Raw genomic sequence first — 19,066 nt, 5'->3', positions numbered from 1 at the left:
TTTTTTTTTACTACCAGATGAAATAGAGTAGAAAAAAGTAGGGTTAAGAGATGGGCTGAGTTTAAAAGGTGAACTGGGTTTCAGTTTAGCAGTCATGGGATTATGGACAGTAGACACAGTTTTGGAACTGCTGTAGAAGCTGATGATCTGCTTTGGGAATGAAAAGGATCAGGGCAGTAAATGGGTTGAATGAGTTTGGTTCACTTCACTCCTCTTCCTCCTCCTCCTCCGTTCTGTTTGGTAATAATATAAAATCCCTTTTCATAGAGCAGCAGGCATGCTGTTGCTTCATGGCAGGGTAAAGGCGTTTTAAATAAAGCTGAACTAAACTGAATCAACATTAAACCCCCACGATTCTCTCACTCTGAAACCATGCGGCCTCTCTCGACTGAAGGAGAAAACAGAGAATTAGCGTGACTGTTTAAATTCACAGCATTATTATTTCTGCTGTGTTTTTCTTTAGTGTTTTTTTTTTACTTTTTTACTGGTAAAGGAAAATAGTAAAGCTAAAACCTTGTCATTTCCCACAGGCATCCTTCACAAGGGCAACGGCGAGAACGTCTTCATTTCCCAGCAGCCCCCAGTCATCGGGAGTATCATGGGTAACGGGCGGCGGCGCAGTATCTCCTGTCCGAGCTGTAATGGCCTGGCTGATGGAAATAAGCTTTTAGCTCCAGTAGCTCTGGCCTGTGGCTCTGACGGCAGCTTATTTGTGGGGGACTTCAACTACATCCGGCGAATCTTCACCACTGGGAATGTCACCAGCGTTCTGGAGCTCAGGTAAGTCCTGCCTGCTTTATACACGCTCACTCACACACCTACACACACAAACACACACACATGCTGTTTTTGCTTGTGAGTTTTATAAGATAAGCTCATGTCAGATAAAGGGTATCAACAGCGCCTGGAGAGTTAAATAGCATAGATCTGCACACCTTAAGAGTTTTCTCCTATTGAACCAAATGGAGGCATAGACACACGAGAAATGTAATGACAAAGAATAAAACAGCTTTTTGTTATTGAACAACAAATATTTTTTGCACTGTATTATATAATATTTTTATTATTATTAAACCACCATCACTCTATCTCTCTCTCTCTCTCTCTCTTTCGCACAGTCTCTGAACTTATTTATTCTATAGTATCTAAACAATATCTTATCTGCTGGAATTAACTCCTTGTAAGAGCTGTATTCTTTTCATCATCATTTTTTCTCTCATGAACTGCTGCATGAACTGAACGCTAAACAAATGGCAACCCTCTAATTAATACTAACCCCTGCTAACCCCTTTTGTTCTCTTCTGTTCTTTTTCTTCTTCTTCTTCTTCTTCTTTTTCTTTCCAATGCTGTCGCTATCAAACGCTACAGAAATAAAGATTTCAGACACAGGTAAGAGATTTGCGAAAGGCTTATTTCTTCTTTGAAGCGTCCTCCATATCCTCACAGTGCGGTCATATGTGTTGATGCGAGCAGGCTTTATGGTATCACGCTAAAATACGGAGTCGGAGATCTGTGGAGTCGGAGCACGTGTTGTGCGATCATCCAGACAAAGCCCAGCACTCAAATGTGCATCAAACAGCACGTCTCTCCCGCAGTGACGGAAAGGGCAGCTTTACAATGGCGGATATCGCATGCTGACGGGGATGGACAGAAGGCGGTTTGATGCGTGTGTTTCCCCACCCTCTGTGGGTTACGGTCGCACCTTAAAGCAAACATTTGCGTTAAGCAGCGTGCCGCTATGTGGAATAAAGCGCGAGAGCCGGGAACATTATTTGAAATGTCAGACAGGTAGACGGACCAGCAGCCATGGACTTAGCATAGGCTCCGTTTCAGCGCTTTAAATATTTCTAGCCCTCGGGGGGACACGGCTCCCCCCTAAAGACCGTAATCACCTTCTTCTCCTCCTCTGGAGTGGGGCGGGTAAAAAAAAAAGCTGACTGCCTCACGTACAGTGTAGCTTGACATTTCGGTCAGAGACAAATTACACACTCAACCGCTTTAAACGGCTTCAGAACGTGCAGTTCATTAACAGCGCCTGATGCCACAAACTGCTGTTCGTCATCAGAAAATCTCAGAACTGCAAATCGCAAGTCTGAGAGAAACTTACTCTTTCTAACCTAGCAACAAGTATTGATGGGTTGTTGTTTTTTTATTTTATAGTCTGTTTGCTCTGGTATGAATCTGTCCACATGTTTGTAAACTTGGAGAGTTTAGATTTTGGTTTGGTTTGATTTTGCACGAGAAAAAATCCAAGCTTAACAAAAAACAACAAAACAAACTATGTGAGAACCTTCTCTCAGACTCTGCGTATTGTTCAGAGCTGTCTGGGGCAGGAGAAAGTAAATACAGGAAGAAGGTCCTGTGTTTTGGACTAGTGCACATATCTGTGCAGTTTAACATGGACCACCAACAAAAATGGCAAGACCAAGTGTGAAAATTGCTCTTGGAAACATTGACACTTTAAGGGCACTTTAAGCCCTTATTTTTTTTTTCTTTTTAAACTCATAGGATGCTCTCTGATCAGTATGGTGCCACCTGTGGGATTGGAACTTACTTTTGGCAAAGAGCTTTTAATCAGCTGGACTCGAATGATAAATTGAGTGCCATGCTGCTTTTATTGTTGGATGCATTGTGTGCAGTTCAGCAGTTCAGACAGCTAAAGTATCTGTCAGGGTCTTTGGTACAGTATATTTATGATAGATCAGTGTAGTAATAAATGAGTATATTAAAAAATAGTCTACATCATTGTTTTTTTAGTATATAAGTAAAGGGTAAATAATCTTACAGGCTATGAGCTTTTAGCAAAGCAGTGTGTGTTGTGTTGTGGTGTTCCACAGGTGGCTGTCTGGCATGACAGTGAGCAGAGTGGCTCTGGGGTTTGACTGACAGAACGTGACTGGGCACAGGAAGCTGGGCAATACCAGCTGCTTGCAGTTTTTACACAAAGCCTGTCTACCATGAAGCGCTACTGATTGATCTTTGTATTGGCGGGTCACAGGAAGAGCTTCAGTTCTGGGCAGGCTACAGGGGGGGCGCGACACGCTCCATCTGCTTTGATGTGGACACTGTTAGTTAGCATTGCTAGGCACAGTAATGGACACAGTAGGTCTACTGATGATGGAGTTTTGATTTATTAAAATGTCAAAATTAAACTGTGGTTAATAAAGCAAAAAATTGTTCTCCATTATAACCTACCCGTCATACTGACTGCTCACAAAATACACAAGTCCACAATCACCACAATTTTCTGTTGATGTTTTATTATTGGTTTATCAAAAGCTCTGTTACCATGGCTGCATGCATAAGTCCCTCCTCTCACTGCAACTAAATCATTATTTATAAGCCTATAAAATTATAAATTCTCCAATATTACTGCCAGTTTTGTGGTAACATTATTGTATCTGTAAAGAGCGTGTGTATGTGTGTGTGTGTGTGTGTATGTGTGTGTCTGTGATCTCATTGCCATGTGCACTGACCCCCACTAAAGCGCTCCCTCTTGCCCGTGCCGCACCCTCCGTCGTCACGGCGGCCCACTGCGAAATCCAATTATCTCCCCACAACCATCCATAGTGAAGGAGTATAGACAGAGTCCACAAAGGTCAGGATGTACTCCTCACGCCACAGTGCATGATGGGAAACCAGCACGGCATCACGCGTGGCGCTGCACCGGTGATGTCCTGCCGGCTGCTGTGAGCGGAGAGACAAAAGAACGTAAAGAACGAAAGTAGCCAACCTTCCTCCGCAGTCCTTTTTCAAGCCGAGGACAGAAACGTTTGGAGACAAACCCACTTCGCCTCCGCGCCGCATGCCGGTCATCAGTCAGCGGGTCAGCGGCGTGCCGATACAACGTTCTGCCCCCAGGACGGCCGCAGCAGCCTGTTTCCAAGCATTCAGCAGAAGGTCAGTTGTCATCCTGCATAACGGATCGGAGCTGGCAGTAGCAAAAAACGCTCTCCAGTTTCCCCTGCGCTCCCGTGAGGGCCTGGACTTCGGCACGGCTGTTCTCGCCCTTTCAGAGCCTTTCAGAGCCTTTCAGGGCATTTCAGGGCCTATCAGGGCAAGGTGCGAGGCATGTTAGAGACGGGTTTGGAGACGGCCTGGCCGTTAACGGTGATGGGGTATGGCAGGGGTAGCCCTGCACTGAAGCCTTGTGACTTGCAGCCATCTTTAGGGTGCTGGCCTCTGTCTTAAAAAGACAGCGACACTAAATAAAATTCAATTTTTTATACTTCTTGCTGAGCCACAGCCATTTTTAACCTCCATCTGTCATCTTTCTTTCTTACCCCAGCTCAGGAAGCTTATGCTGTACGGTGTGAGGCGGCGGCTGTGTACAAGGTCCACTTTAGATGGCTTGGGAATGCTCACAAATGTATAAGTTGTGAGATGTTATTTTATAGGTGAGATGGAGAACATTGGCCAACGTGCTACTGGCAAGGTGACATGAATTATCAGATCCTGAGAAAGATCTGATGGTTGCCAGATTGGTAAGATTAATCGTTTTTTTGCAATTGAGCATTTTTCTTGAACATTTCTCGATCCAGAGGATCACGTGTGTACGGGGAATACGTCACAGGAGGCATTACCACTCACATTTCAATGTATACGAAAAAAACTGAGTTACTGCTGAGTCACAGATTTTAAAAGCAGTTTGGTTGAGAAATTAAATGGCATGGGTTTTTTTGGTAGAACTTATTCAGGCTTTCAGTGTCTAGATTTTGTTCTCACTGGAAGTTACTGTAATTAATTGATCATGTAATTGTACACCTACAAATGATCCATGCCATCTGGAATATGGATTCAGGGTCCAGATTTGAATAGATCTGTAATAGAAGAAACACTTTTGGTTCCTTATCGCTTGTGACCCAAACAATGTACAACTACATTACCAATTTTTCTAATTGGTGTATGACTTAATCACCAGTAAAACACCTAAAGTGGACCACCTTTACAAATTGTTAACATGTTTTTAAATCTGAGTGTGTTGACATAAGTCTCTCTTATCTGCTCTCTTCACAAGGACATTGAAGGAGAGCAGGTTTTTTTTCCCTCATTCTTCATGCAGATTTGTGACCTTTTTTGCCTCGTTCTCTGCTAGCACCTCTTAGCCTGACCTTTCTTGCTCCACTCACATGAAGATAAGCCCCCTTAGGAGAGGACCCACCAAAGGAGAACGGAGACAGGTTTCTCTTTTCTCTTTAAATATAAAGCACAGTTTCTGAAATGTGCTTGCTCTTTTGGAGGCTCAACTGGAGGGGATTATAACATTGTGGCAGAGCTAGACGTTTTCATTTGTGCCTCGGTTCTGAGCAGTTAGCTGTTGTGGCTTGTGCTGGGTCAATGCTGGTGCTAGATGTTTTTTACGAAAAACAAAAGTAAAGACTTTCATGTCTGCCCGCCTACATTGGAGAACAAGAAAAATCCTTTTTTTTTATCTTTGAACAAACTGTTATTTTTTCTTTTTTTGTAGTAGTAGTAAAAGATGGGGGTCTTAGGTTTCGGGTAGGCGTGTGGGCTCACCATAACAAGGTCCATATCTATTGAAGTGCCCGGCGGCATCTCGCAATTATCCAACTTGTGCTTTCCCGAAACTTTAAATTGCAGTGCAGGTGCCTCGCCTCCTTTATTTGATTAGCTTGCGGAGGGGGAGAACAGCAAGCCGGCTCCAGATTGGAGTGCGTGTTGCAGCAGGTAGCTGGCTCTCTCACTCCAGCTTTGATTGGAGCTATTTTGTCAGGCCTTGATGTTGCCGTGCCCCCCGTGTGGATATGAGGGATGACAGTGTCAGCCTGACTCGGCTGTATAATGGGCTATTTGCTAAGCGGCGTGCCGTTTCTGCTCCAGAATGCATAATGTTTGGAGATACCATCCTCAGACTACATATATCTCCATCCTCATGGGACGCGAGCGGAACACCCACCTGAACGCGTACTGGCAGCACATTAGACGCCTGGGGTTTCGCCCGCTGCAGGGCCTACGTGCCGAACGTTTGATGGTTCGGCAGAGGCGCACATGTTGAATGCTGGATCACGCAGATGTGCACGGTCTCGGATGTCGCCGTCGACGGGAACGATGTGTGTTTCATGAGCTACATCATTGGTTTTTACACATGCTGGGAGCAGGCACCCATCTGCCAGCCAGTCTTGAGGAGGGCTGCGACTCTGCCTGCAGCAGAGATCACTCTTTAAGATGACATTAGATAGACCTTCTGCTACCTCAGATGGACACATTTCCTCAAGCCAGGGTGTATTTGTGGCACACAAAGAATGTCACACATGTACACTAAGGTGTAAGCTCTCAGGGTTTGGTTTCCATTGTTACGTGTAATTTTCCTGCCAAAATTAAGCCCTGATATCTGTTTTTTTGTGTGCGTGTGTGTGTGTGTGTTATTTGTTGAATATTAAGTGTAAATGCTAAATGCTCTCATTGGTCATTGGACTTTTAAAAGACATAAAAAACATATCTCTCCTTTAATGATTGATGGTTGATAAAGGTAGCAGTGCATTAAATTCGCTAATACTCAATGTTTTCTTCTTTTAATTAACTCGTTTTCTTCCTCTCACTTCGTGGAGTTGTATCTGCATTGGTGTTTCTGTCTATGTTTTGTGTGAAACTGACCAATGAACATAATTGTGGAATATCATCAAAAGCAGCCCTAATGGAATTAAAATCTCAACCCTTTTTCATAGCCTTGTAACTTAAGTTCTAAATCGCATATAATCTCACGCTAAAATAAAATTACAACAATATTAATAGAAACAGCATGTAAAACCATGTAATCCATGGAACCCCAATGGATTACCATATTCTATACCGCTACCAGAGGACTAGTATCACATTTATGTTGCAACATCGATTGTATTTTTAGGAGTATTTTTTTTTAAGTAATGCATAAAACAGACTTTTCTTGGTCTATCTTTTTTAAATGTCCATTTCTATTTAATGTTGCTCTAATATTCTTGGCACAATACTTATTTCTTTGGCTTTAAACTCACTGTTACTGTTTAGTGTTTAACAGTCAACAACTTCAATTTTATGTGTGACTGGTTTAACCATGTTTTCTACAGAAAAAACCCAAAAGGGACTATTTGGCTGTTTTCATTTTCATTTTCCACTTTGAAATAATTCCACACTGGATATTTAGACAAAATGAAAAGAAAAGTCTTTGGGTAAAATAATCCGGTTTATCAGGTTGCAATTAATCATATAAATCTGATATTATACATGTCTTTATTGTAGAACAGATCAGGACATATTTTTCTAATATTTGTTTTCTGTTCTGTTTGTTTGTTTGTATTTTTTTTCTTCATATTTGTAGTAACAGCCCTGCCCACAAGTACTACTTGGCCACCAGTCCTGTGTCGGGTGCTCTGTATCTGTCAGACACCAGCAGCAGGAAAGTCTTTAAGGTGAAGTCTCTGAACACAGTGAAGGATGTGGCTAAGAACCTGGAGCTAGTGGCCGGGACCGGAGACCAGTGCCTACCGTATGATGAGACGCGCTGCGGGGATGGAGGAAAGGCTGTGGAGGCGACTCTCACCAATCCCAGAGGTAAGATTCCTGAACACTGTTAAGATCAGATTCAAAATACAAAATTAGAATAAGTCTCATGTGGCGTAAATAATACACACAAATAATGAAGCAGTTAGCAAGATTCTTCATTTTTTAGCCATTATTTAAAGGAATAATTTAATTTCATGAAAATATTAATGTAGTACTTAAGATGCTCTACTACTCATCCAATGATAAAAAGTGAATTGAGCATTTTCAGTACTTTTATTAGTGCTTTTTTATTAGTAATTGAAAATACCTCCCTTTTTAATCTACAAATAACATTCTTGTCCATGTTGGCATAAGTGCATGTCACATTCCAAGTGCTTTAAATTGAGGTCCATTGACTGGAAATGCAATTGAAGGTTTCTTTTTAAGCAGCCTTTAGAAGATGGGTAAATTGTGACAGGGATGCAAATGAAGAGCAACGATGTTTAAACAGGCATGCAGGGGTTAATGGGTTTTATCAAGAAATATATCTGACCAGACTGCATTTTTCCAGTTTTTAGAGAGCCAGTTTTGTTAATTTTTTTCTTATTGCAGCTTCAGCTTTCTGTTCCTGGCTGATAGAAGTGGTGGAACCTTGAAATGGTGTGCATGTTGAGCTTCTCTGTGGGCCTTCTTCATCAAGGTGTTTCCATCCAGTAGAATTGCAAAATCTTCCCTAGAAACGGTTGTGCTTAAAATTCCACTAGATCAGTAGCTGGTCTAGAAATAAAAAAAAAAAACACCCCGTTAAAACCAACTATCGTTACTAATCTCATCAGTGATTTTAATTGCTGCATTGCTACAACACTATATCCAGGTTAGGTAACTGCGTAAACGTGTAGGTGTACATGTAATGAAGTGCCACACTTCTCATATTATTTTTTTATTATCTGAATATAACAACCCAGACTTTAATGCTAATTCACTCGAGTGTTAAAGCATTTGTTTTGCTGCCTTTAACCTGTAATGAATGCAAATACTTATGAACTTGCCATCCCCAACAGACGTCTTTTGTATTCAGTAATAAACAATATATAATTATTTTCTCGAGCAGTTTGTATTCCCCAGCTCGCCCTCGCTGTTCCAGACGAAATGAGAAATATTTATAATTTCATGAATATTTTAGGATAGTTACGTGGTAGCGCAGGCTTATTGTTGGGGATCCATTACATATTATTTGCAACCCAAAACTGTTTGTCACGCTATATTACACTGTGTTTACCTCAGATGCTCCCAGATTTGTGTACTGATTCGAGCCCTGCTCTGTAAGAGGGCGAGCTGCTCGTCAGATTAGGTGCAGCTCAGCCGTGGAGACTACACGAAATCATCTTTTTGGCTTTCAGCATGAAATTGATAGTAAAAAAAAAAAAAAAAAAAAAAAAAGTTCCAGCATGAAACCAAATTATACAGCTCTCATCCATCGAGGCCTGGAGGTGGAGGGTAGCCCTCAGCTGAATGGAAGTTATTTAGTGCTCCGAGTTCTTCGCTGGAGTTTGAGGAGTGCTTTGGGATGGAGGGGAAAGCACTGTGGGCTTGGTGAAAGAGCTCAGCTTCGCCGCCCAGATCAATGCTTCCCTCCATTGCCAGAAATACAGGCATAATGGAATTTTCTCTCTGCAGCTTTCAGATGGATGGTGCTTGAGCAGTGTGTTGTTCAGTGCTCATAAAGGGAAAGAACATTCGCAACAAAAGCCATTGATTACAGACTCAGCGTGTCGTAGCTGTTCCGGGCCCTTTCCTGACTGTTATATGACACATTAGTCACCCGATCACGTGATTCCTTATAGCTCGCAACCACACCTCATTGCTCCCTCTTTCGCTCCTTCTCTCGCTCGCTCCCCTTCCCTCTCTCCGCGTGCTCTCTAGCTCCTATTGTTCAAAGGACATAAATAATGAATTCACATGGATATTTTATTTGTCTTGGGGCTTGCTACTAAGCGTGTCAACACTGTGCGATATGCCTTCATTTCCTCCACCTGTGTCTGTTGCTAAAGCTCTCCGCTTAATATGTACATTGAATCAATGTAGCGTTTATCGGATTTGCGAGCTGGAGCTGAAGGTGTTGTTCTTTGCAGTGCCGCCTCTTCATTTAGGTATCGATCATACCGAATCGATTTCAAAACTGCATCCAAACAGCATAATTAGCTTTTAATTGGAAAGCCATCTTCTCTTGCTCAAAACTTTTCGTTTAGAGAGCGAGAAGATGCTCATGTCTTAAACTGAGTCTTTTACGAGTTCTGTATATGTGTACATAGTATGAGCATTTATTTAAGTACAAGGTAACGAATTACACATAACACCTTTTTACACGTTTTGCTATTTGTCATTTGTCACTTCAATTGGAACATCTGACATATATCTCATGTTTATCAGCTTATTCTTGTATGTAACAGCTGTGCAGTGTATAAAATCACGTGTTCACATCAGCAGTCCGAAAAATGTGATAATTTTGAGCATAACTTGAGCATGATTATCTCTACAAGTATTGGGATTTTCAGCACAACAGTTTGTAGGGTTTACTAGGCTACAGGCTGCAGCCAAGTTCTCAATAATACTGCACTATAAAGACTTCTCCTTTGACACCTATTGGTCACACTAATGAAACAGACTAACAAGACTGCATGGTGACTGCATCATTGGAAAGGTTCCATATCTTGCAAATTCTGGAACTTTGTGAGGGAACAAATCACTGTATGTGGACAGAGAACTATGAGTAACCAAAGGCTTGGAAGGATACATCAGTTGCGCCGTCGAAATCTCTTGAAATGAAGACTGTATTGCTAGAAAGCTTTGTCACATGCTGACCATGTGCATCCCTTCATGAACACAATTATTCCACCTTCTATTGGCAACATTCCTGTATAATTTGTATTTTTATGATTGTTTCCATTGTCATCAGATGTTAGAACAATGCTGTTTGATGAGTTTTATCCTTTCTGTCAATTTTTCCTGCAGGCATCACAGTGGACAAGTACGGCATGATCTTCTTCGTCGATGGCACCATGATCCGCCGCATTGACCAGAACGGAATTATCTCCACGCTGCTAGGTTTCAACGACCTGACCTCGGCACGACCCCTGAGCTGCGACTCGGTGATGGACATCTCGCAGGTGCGTTCTTCTGCCTCTCTCTACCTCTCTCACCCATCATCTCCGCCCATGAAAGGCCAAAGTAGCCTCAATCTCTCACCGCTGTCTGAGCACCAGCCATCATGTCATGGCCTGAGGAATGAGGTCCGCCGTGCTGCAGCTGGCCTACAGCCGCAGGACTGAGAGAGCCCAAACCGTACACCCCCTTCCTCACCCCCACCACAGACACACACACACACACAGAGACATGCGTATATACACACACGCACTCACACACACAGACCACACATATGCCCCATGACCACCCAATGGACCGTCGCCCAGACCAAATGCTAACAGTCACCCCAGGCAAGGACACAGCACTGACTACAGGCACAGAGGCTTCCATTAGGGAGATGATGGTCTACCGGGTCTGGCATAAGATGAAAAGTATAAATATATATATATATATATATATATATATATATATATAAAAAAAAAACAGAAAACTGTCTTTAATGGTATCTCAGACCACTCCAGAGTTCCATGAATTTATTCCACTTTTAAGAAGCCATCATGTCTGAGCCCCTGCTGCGCTGATGGCACTTGCTGTGATGCGTGGATTCAGGGAATGTGCTTCTAGTCATACCTTCAGTTGATTAAGCATTAATGTTTTGTCATTTTGTTCTTCGTGTTTCTCTTTCTGGATTCTTTTGTTTAGTTCACTCTCTCTTGTCTGCCTGCACAAGTTACTTACAGTCATTTACGTTGGATATTTGTTTTATGTATCAGCTGTGCCTTGTGTGTGTGTTTCATTTTTTTTATTACATTTAAAGTAGGGGTGGCACAGCACTACTTTTCACGTCCGATACCAGTACTGTAATCTTAAGTATCTACCATTATCAGTATTAATTAGATACAATACTATTCCTTAATGTAATGCCCTATTCGGATGGGATTATTTTTAAATAGGTAGGTGAAGTAATGTATTTTTATTACAGGATGTCTATAAATTTATGACTGGTTCACACAGGATAAGAAATCTCAGCATAAATGGCTGAGATGGGAGTGGCTACTCGATTTATGCACTGCCCTCACCACAATGATAAACGTTTGTAAGAACCCACTTTAAATAAAAAAAATACAAGCAGGTACATGTTTCTAACATGTATGTTGGCTAAAAGCTGTATTTTACAAAGACAAATGTAGGTTTGTTTTCTAAACCAGTATTTTACATAATTTTTTTTAGACTAAAGGGTCTTAATAGATTACTTACTACATTTTGATTTTGGCCAGTTTCAGACACATACTGATACTGAAGTTTTGGATCAGCACACCCCTGATTTAAAGTATTACTGATGTTAACAATATGGTTAGGCTTAGAAAATCTCATCATACATACACTATGTACTGGCAATACTTCTCCACAGGCTCTAGACGAGCTGTGAGTGTGTGTGTGCATTTGTGAACATCTGAGTCAGCAATGTGCACAACGTAAAGTAGCTGAATGCAGTTTGCATTAGAAGGGGTGTCTGCAAACATCTGGATATATAGTGTATGTGAGTGTTTTGCTTCCCTTAGCTTTTAGATGGAAATTTGAGATGTGTAGGATTTTTGCACACTAGTGTCTACATATTTAATGCATATGGGACATCTGTATGAGGACAAATCTTGACTAGGTATAGAAACAGACATCTGAGTGTGTGTGTGTGTGTGTGTGTGTGTGTGTGTGTGTAGAGTTTTTTTCCTCTGTGCCGCCTCAGCTGCCAGACTTACAGTGGCTTGATTTTACAGAAAGGATGCAGAGCACAGGGTAGACGACCTGCAGCTGCCTACCACTGTCCCACAGAGACACCGAGACACACAAACACACACACATGCACACACACATACACACAAAGACAAATACACAAATATACACAAATAGGTACACATACACAGTCTCTCTTTTTCTTTCTTTTTCTCTCTTACACTCCATCTCTCTCCTATTGCACAATTGTGCACATAGACACTGTCGCACTCTCACACACACACGCACACACACACACACACACACACACACATCCATACGCTTCCACTAAGGCTGCATACAGCCCCTGAAATGATGACAAATCACACTCATCCCTGCCAAAGACACTCAGACAGTAAAAAGCATCCATTAAAAATTCATGGGCAGCACACCGCTCCACTACTTCAAACACCAAACCCCCCCCCTCCCCCCCGCTCACTTAAGCCTGCTGCCACACTTTTCCGGACTCTTCTAAAGCCTCTCTTTTCCTTTTCATCTCCCTCCTCTTACCTGGTTTCATCAAAAAATGTGCTTTTTTATGTTCTGATTTCTGCAGGCTGGAGAAATTCATTAATGGGACACATTTGAGTGTTTTTTTGGGGGGGTTTGTCGGGATTAGCTCAGCTCCTCACATGTGATCTCCGCCCTCCACCTGCTGGTTTATACATGCATTAGTACAAAAAAAAAGAGTCACCCAGTAGGAATCGACCAATAGAATTAAATATTGGTGGGTAGTCGTGTCAGACTGTCATGGAGTGGCTCAAGATGGCGGCAGGTCATCTTCATTGACGAGTCCTGCTCTTGTCTTGGTTTGTTTTTACGCATCACATGTTTGGAAAGGCTGGTGTCATGATGTGGGGTGCAATCTGTACGATGCCAGATCACCTTTGGTCTTCATTACAGGCAGATTTTGACAGCCCAGTGTTAATGCATGTCACTAAGATCCTGCAACCAGTTGCCAGACCTGATTCATGATTAAAAATATGTGTGGGATACTATTGGATGGGCTATTTGCACTCCACTCTTGCTGCATTTATTTATTGTTACTATAACCTTTATTGTTCTTCCAGATATCACTGTAACACGACTATTTTTGCATCTATTTCTTTGGCGATGAGTGTATTCCTCATTCCAGGTGTCCCCTGCCACAACACAACACAACACACAAGTTTTGAGCCTCAGACAGATTGCATATATATCTTCTTTTCATCACCTCTGAAGTGCCTCCACCATGATTAAGTCTGTTTTTCCGTGAGAAGCTTCTCCTCATTGCCCCCCGCTGTGCGCAGAATGATGTCTTGAAGAAAAGGCGAGCTTTGGCGGGAGAGGCTACTTAAAAGGCATTTTTTTTGAAGAGGGCTAAACAGATCGAGCAGGCTTAGACGGGGGTGGAGGACACTGACAGCAGCGTTTGCTCTGACACCCGGCAGAAGTCTTTAAACAGTATGGAGTGATTATTTTTTAGCTTTATGTTGGGCGTCAGATTGCTGGGATGAGTCGCGCAGAGAGGGTTTACTGCAAGGGCCGGACTGTTTAAAGATGCAAGCAAGCCAGCCTTACACACATAAATATAGATTTGTGGTTTCGGACAAGGTCAAAGTCATGTTTTCTCATCACAGTTTGTGTGTATGTGTGTGTACGTGTGTTTAGGGGGGAGGGGTGGGCAAGGGCGAGGACAGTGGTGGCGGCTTAGGAATAGCTATCCTGTGTTCACTGTGTTTATTGATTTATATGCTATTGAATATGTGTGTGTGTGAGTGTGTGAGTGTGTGTCCATGCAAGTATGAGGCCATCTAGTAATTATGTTAATTCTACATGTGCATCTGTGTATATGTGTGAGTATAAATGTTTATGGGTAAATCAGTGCGAGTGTGTATAAAAAGGTGTTTCTGCCACTTAGTAGGAAGCATTAAAAACATTTTTGTCCATTAGAGGCATAATTAATGAATATCATTTATGAAGCTGCACACTAAGAAAAGTAAGTACAGATTTGTACTTAAAAGAGTACAAAGCTTGTCGCTGGGGCTGTACCTTATATTGAGGTACAAAAAAGTACCTTTCAGTGAAAGTCCTTTTTTGTACCCATGTTTTTAATGCCAGTATAGATTATAAGTATTATAAATATTATCATCAACGAAATATGTGTCAAGAACTTCATGATGCAAAATTGTCTGGCTTTTAAATAAAAAATGTGCAATTAAAATATATATAGTTTATTAGTACAGTGATACAGAATACTGAATGTACCCTTTGGCTGGTTAAATGGTACAAATTTGTACTTATTGCTGTTAGAAATTACTTTGTACTTCAGAGGGAACAAATCTGACCCTGTAAAGACCAATATTGTACCTTTGAGGGTACAATTATGAAGAGTGTACCTTTGAGTACAAAAAAGTACTCATATCGTACCTCTGTTTTTTAGAGTGTGGATGCATACAATACATAATAGCTTTTCTAACCTTTCTAAATAAAATAATTAATTAATAAACAAATATATTAGGGCTGGGATATTTATCAAATTAATGTGATTAATTAAATTAGTTTTAACGCGATTTTTAAAATCGGATAACACCATTACATATAGAGGCTGCCAGAGAGAATCTCAATAGATAGACATTTGCTTTTATTAGAAACCTGTACAGGGTTCTTGCTCCATTTTCAAAGTCAAATTGAATGCTTTTTAAGACCTATTTAAGACCTCAATTAATAAAATTTAAGGACCAATAACTTCTTAAGTGGACAACTAATTATTGTATTGAAAAATTTAAACTTTAACGTTTCCCATTTGTTATCAATTTTAATTTATCACTTTTGTTACATTGTCATGCAGAACATGTTAGCATGTTAGTTAGCTCACCGCTAATAAAAGCTAGCTCTCAGCTAACCCTAGTTTCTTCTACTTCTGCGTTAACATTAGCTTGTTCCCTGCTAATGTTAGCTAGCTCTATGCTAACCTTGGTTCTCTCCCTAGAAACATTAGCTAGCTCCCTGGTGATGTTAGCTAGCTCTATGCTAACCTTAGTTTTCTCCCAGTAGCGTTAGCTAGCCACCGCTAACCTTAGTTTTCTCCCAGTAACGTTAGCTAGCTCTACGCTAACCTTAGTTTTCTCCCAGTAAAGTTAGCTAGCTCTACGCTAACCTTAGTTTTCTCCCAGTAACGTTAGCTAGCTCTACGCTAACCTTAGTTTTCTCCCAGTAACGTTAGCTAGCTCTACGCTAACTTTAGTTTTCTCCCAGTAACGTTAGCTAGCTCTACGCTAACCTTAGTTTTCTCCCAGTAACGTTAGCTGGCTCTACGCTAACCTTAGTTTTCTCCCAGTAAAGTTAGCTAGCTCTATGCTAACCTTAGTTTTCTCCCAGTAACGTTAGCTGGCTCTACGCTAACCTTAGTTTTCTCCCAGTAAAGTTAGCTAGCTCTACGCTAACCTTAGTTTTCTCCCAGTAACGTTAGCTAGCTCTACGCTAACCTTAGTTTTCTCCCAGTAAAGTTAGCTAGCTCTACGCTAACCTTAGTTTTCTCCCAGTAACGTTGGCTAGCTCTACGCTAACCTTAGTTTTCTCCCAGTAAAGTTGGCTAGCTCTACGCTAACCTTAGTTTTCTCCCAGTAACGTTAGCTAGCTCTACGCTAACCTCAGTTTTCTCCCAGTAACGTTAGCTGGCTCTACGCTAACCTTAGTTTTCTCCCAGTAACGTTAGCTAGCTCTACGCTAACCTTAGTTTTCTCCCAGTAAAGTTAGCTAGCTCTACGCTAACCTTAGTTTTCTCCCAGTAACGTTAGCTAGCTCTACGCTAACCTTAGTTTACTCCCAGTAACGTTAGCTGGCTCTACGCTAACCTTAGTTTTCTCCCAGTTTCTCCCCCACACCACGCATACACCTTCTACCACACACACAAATGCTCACACACTTGCTCTCATGAAATATTCAGCCAGGCTTGTTGACAAGAAATAGGTTTTAAGAAATAGAAAGGTGCTCCCTCCTCGTTCCTGAGGAAATGCGTTTGTTCACCGAGAGAGAAGCCATGCCCCATGCTAGCTGTGAATATGGCCAGCAGCACTGTGACTGCTCTGATTACATAAAGCCCATCGCTTTGATAGCAGATACACAGACACTCTGGGGTGGCGTAAAGTGACGCCACATGGGAGGGTTATTTGTGCTGTGCTGTGTTTGTAGATATGGATGTGGCTCATACTGAGAGGACGTACCAGAACATCAGCATTCGTGAACAGCCAGACTACGAGTTCAAACCTCTGACCCTTAGGATGGTTTGTTTTTTGGGGGACTTTTTTTATATTGCGTAGGCACTGGTGTTGGACTGTATTGTTGGATCTAACATCGCTAAAACATCGTTAAAATCGCTTTGCCAAAATTTGATTACATTATTTTAATACAGTTCAAGCAGCACTCAATACATGTGATTTTAGCAGCAATTTGAAAGCAGATATTCCAAAAATGACACAGTGCATCCATTCCTTTCACCCTCCTAATCCACACAGATAGACAGAGGAGCAGCTCTATTGCTATTGAGGGAAGCTGGTACATGTAAACATATCCATAAATTGGTCTCCGTTCAATCCGATCAATTTAGTGCGAGAGAAGCATTTTGAAGATCGTCTTGACTTCTCTTCTTGCAGTCTGTGGCACGGCGCTATGCTGCCTTTTTCATCAGCGAAAGTCTGCAAAAAATATGGATGTGTCCTATTTGATGCAATCAAATCAATTGGCTGCTTTTAAGGTCTTCTTTTAATAGCTCCACAGCATGGCAGCTTGTTTTGCTTCCTTTTTTCCTTCCAGTACATTAAAAGCATCTTTTAATCAAGCAGCCTTGTTACAGTGCCAGGACTGCTACTGAAATAAGACCTTTTATATTCCATCACCTCAGAGAGTGCTCACACTGCACCCCTGCCAGAGGGGTGTGCAAATGGGCTTTAATGAATAATTCTTATTTGTTAAAGCTTGGCGATTTATTTACAGTTATTTACAGTAAAAAAAAAGTCTTGGTTTCGAGGTCAGGAGGTAAGCTGTGCTTTCCTGTTTCCTGTTGAAGACTGCGAACTGGTTCTTGCTCTTTAAGACGTTTTTTATGCGATAATGAATAACCCAGTGCAGAAAAAAACATCCTCAGGGTGAGTTGACGGATGTACTGCAGTCCTGTTTGGGTGTCCAGAGTCCACATGATCAATGTTTCCCTGCTGCTTGGGCTTAATCTGATCATTTGATTTGGGTCCACTCTCCCGATCCTATTCATCCTCCGTGGCTCCTTATCGCCGTGGATCTGAAAAATCGTCAGGTGGTTTTTATGTCCTTACTCTTAGCTCCCGCATAACTAGCGATTTTCTCTTCGCCTTATCAGATAATCAGTGCCACAAAGTCCACAAAGGCTGGGTAGAAAAATAGTCCAGGCTTAATTCAATTACTTTTTTTCAGGTGTGTTCGACCTGCAAACAGTTTTCAGCGATTGCTGTGTAATTTGGTTCTCCTATAGAGATGCTCTGTATCACTTTTTATATCAAGATCAACATTACCTGAACAGTACCTGAAGAGCTTTCTGTGTTCCCTCAAATGAAAAAGAGAAAGAATAAGGAACAAAAACTGCTTTAGAAACACGTGATAATAGTGGTTGTTTTTTTGTTTCTTCACAGGTACGGCTGGAATGGCCCACTGACCTAGCTGTGAGCCCAATGGACAATTCCCTATATGTGCTGGACAACAATGTGGTGCTACAGATATCAGAGAACCATCAAGTGCGGATTGTGGCCGGCAGACCAATGCACTGCCAGGTCCCTGGCTTGGATCATTTTCTGGTCAGCAAAGTTGCCATTCATGCCACGCTGGAATCTGCCACTGCCTTGGCTGCATCCCACAACGGCATCCTCTACATCGCCGAATCCGACGACAAGAAGATCAATCGTGTGCGACAGGTTTCAACCAACGGTGAAATCTCACTGGTCGCTGGTGCTCCGAGCGGCTGCGACTGCAAAAACGATGCTAACTGCGACTGCTACTCAGGCGATGATGGCTACGCCAAAGACGCCAAACTCAACTCACCCTCTTCACTGGCAGTCTCGCCCAATGGGGAGCTCTTCATTGCTGATCTGGGCAACATCAGGATCCGCTACGTACGCCGAAACAAGCCTTACCTCAACCCGCTCAACATGTACGAGGTGTCTTCACCCATCGATGATGAACTCTACCTGTTTGATGCCAATGGAAGCCACATCTACACCCAGAGCCTGACCACTGGGGACTACCTGTACAACCTGACCTATACTGGAGAGGGTGACCTGAGCACCATCACAGACAAGAACAAGAACAAAGTGACTCTTCGCAGGGACACTACAGGACTACCCCTCTGGATCATGAGTCCTGATGGACAGACCTTTTGGTTCACTATCGGAACTAATAACGCTCTCAAGAGTGTCGCTGCACAAGGCCAAGAGCTGGCAATGATGACCTACCATGGAAGTTCTGGACTGCTGGCAACCAAAAGCAATGAGGATGGATGGACCACTTTCTATGAGTGAGTAATCTGCTGCACTTTTAATACATTGTGGCTGGAAACAAGGTCTGGATGCTGTGAGTCATAAAAATATTGATATGAATCGTATTGCATTTTTTTGTTTTACAATGCTGTATCATTATTTAATGTGTGCAGTGTTTAACCCATGAACAC

At 42.0% G+C, this 19,066-nt stretch overlaps 1 protein-coding gene across 11 annotated transcripts in view; it reads left to right on the top strand.

The window, feature by feature from the left end:
• The window catches only part of tenm4 (teneurin transmembrane protein 4), a 332,448-nt gene that overhangs the window by 280,784 nt on the left and 32,598 nt on the right, over positions 1-19,066 (top strand). For 7 of the 11 annotated variants that reach the window (XM_049467313.1, XM_049467315.1, XM_049467312.1 and 4 more), the window contains 5 exons: positions 531-780; positions 1,369-1,389; positions 7,316-7,548; positions 10,492-10,646; positions 18,036-18,913. In XM_049467313.1, coding sequence (XP_049323270.1) covers positions 531-780; positions 1,369-1,389; positions 7,316-7,548; positions 10,492-10,646; positions 18,036-18,913 — 1,537 coding nt within the window. The remainder of the gene's footprint in view (positions 1-530; positions 781-1,368; positions 1,390-7,315; positions 7,549-10,491; positions 10,647-18,035; positions 18,914-19,066) is intronic. The other 4 variants (XM_049467314.1, XM_049467311.1, XM_049467308.1 and 1 more) reach the window with 1 other exon arrangement.

This window comes from Astyanax mexicanus, chromosome 18, assembly GCF_023375975.1.
Source record: "Astyanax mexicanus isolate ESR-SI-001 chromosome 18, AstMex3_surface, whole genome shotgun sequence".
Classification (NCBI taxonomy): Eukaryota; Metazoa; Chordata; class Actinopteri; order Characiformes; family Acestrorhamphidae; genus Astyanax; species Astyanax mexicanus.
The sequence above is the reverse complement of the archived record's forward strand: the minus strand, read 5'-3'. Positions and strand labels throughout refer to the sequence as shown.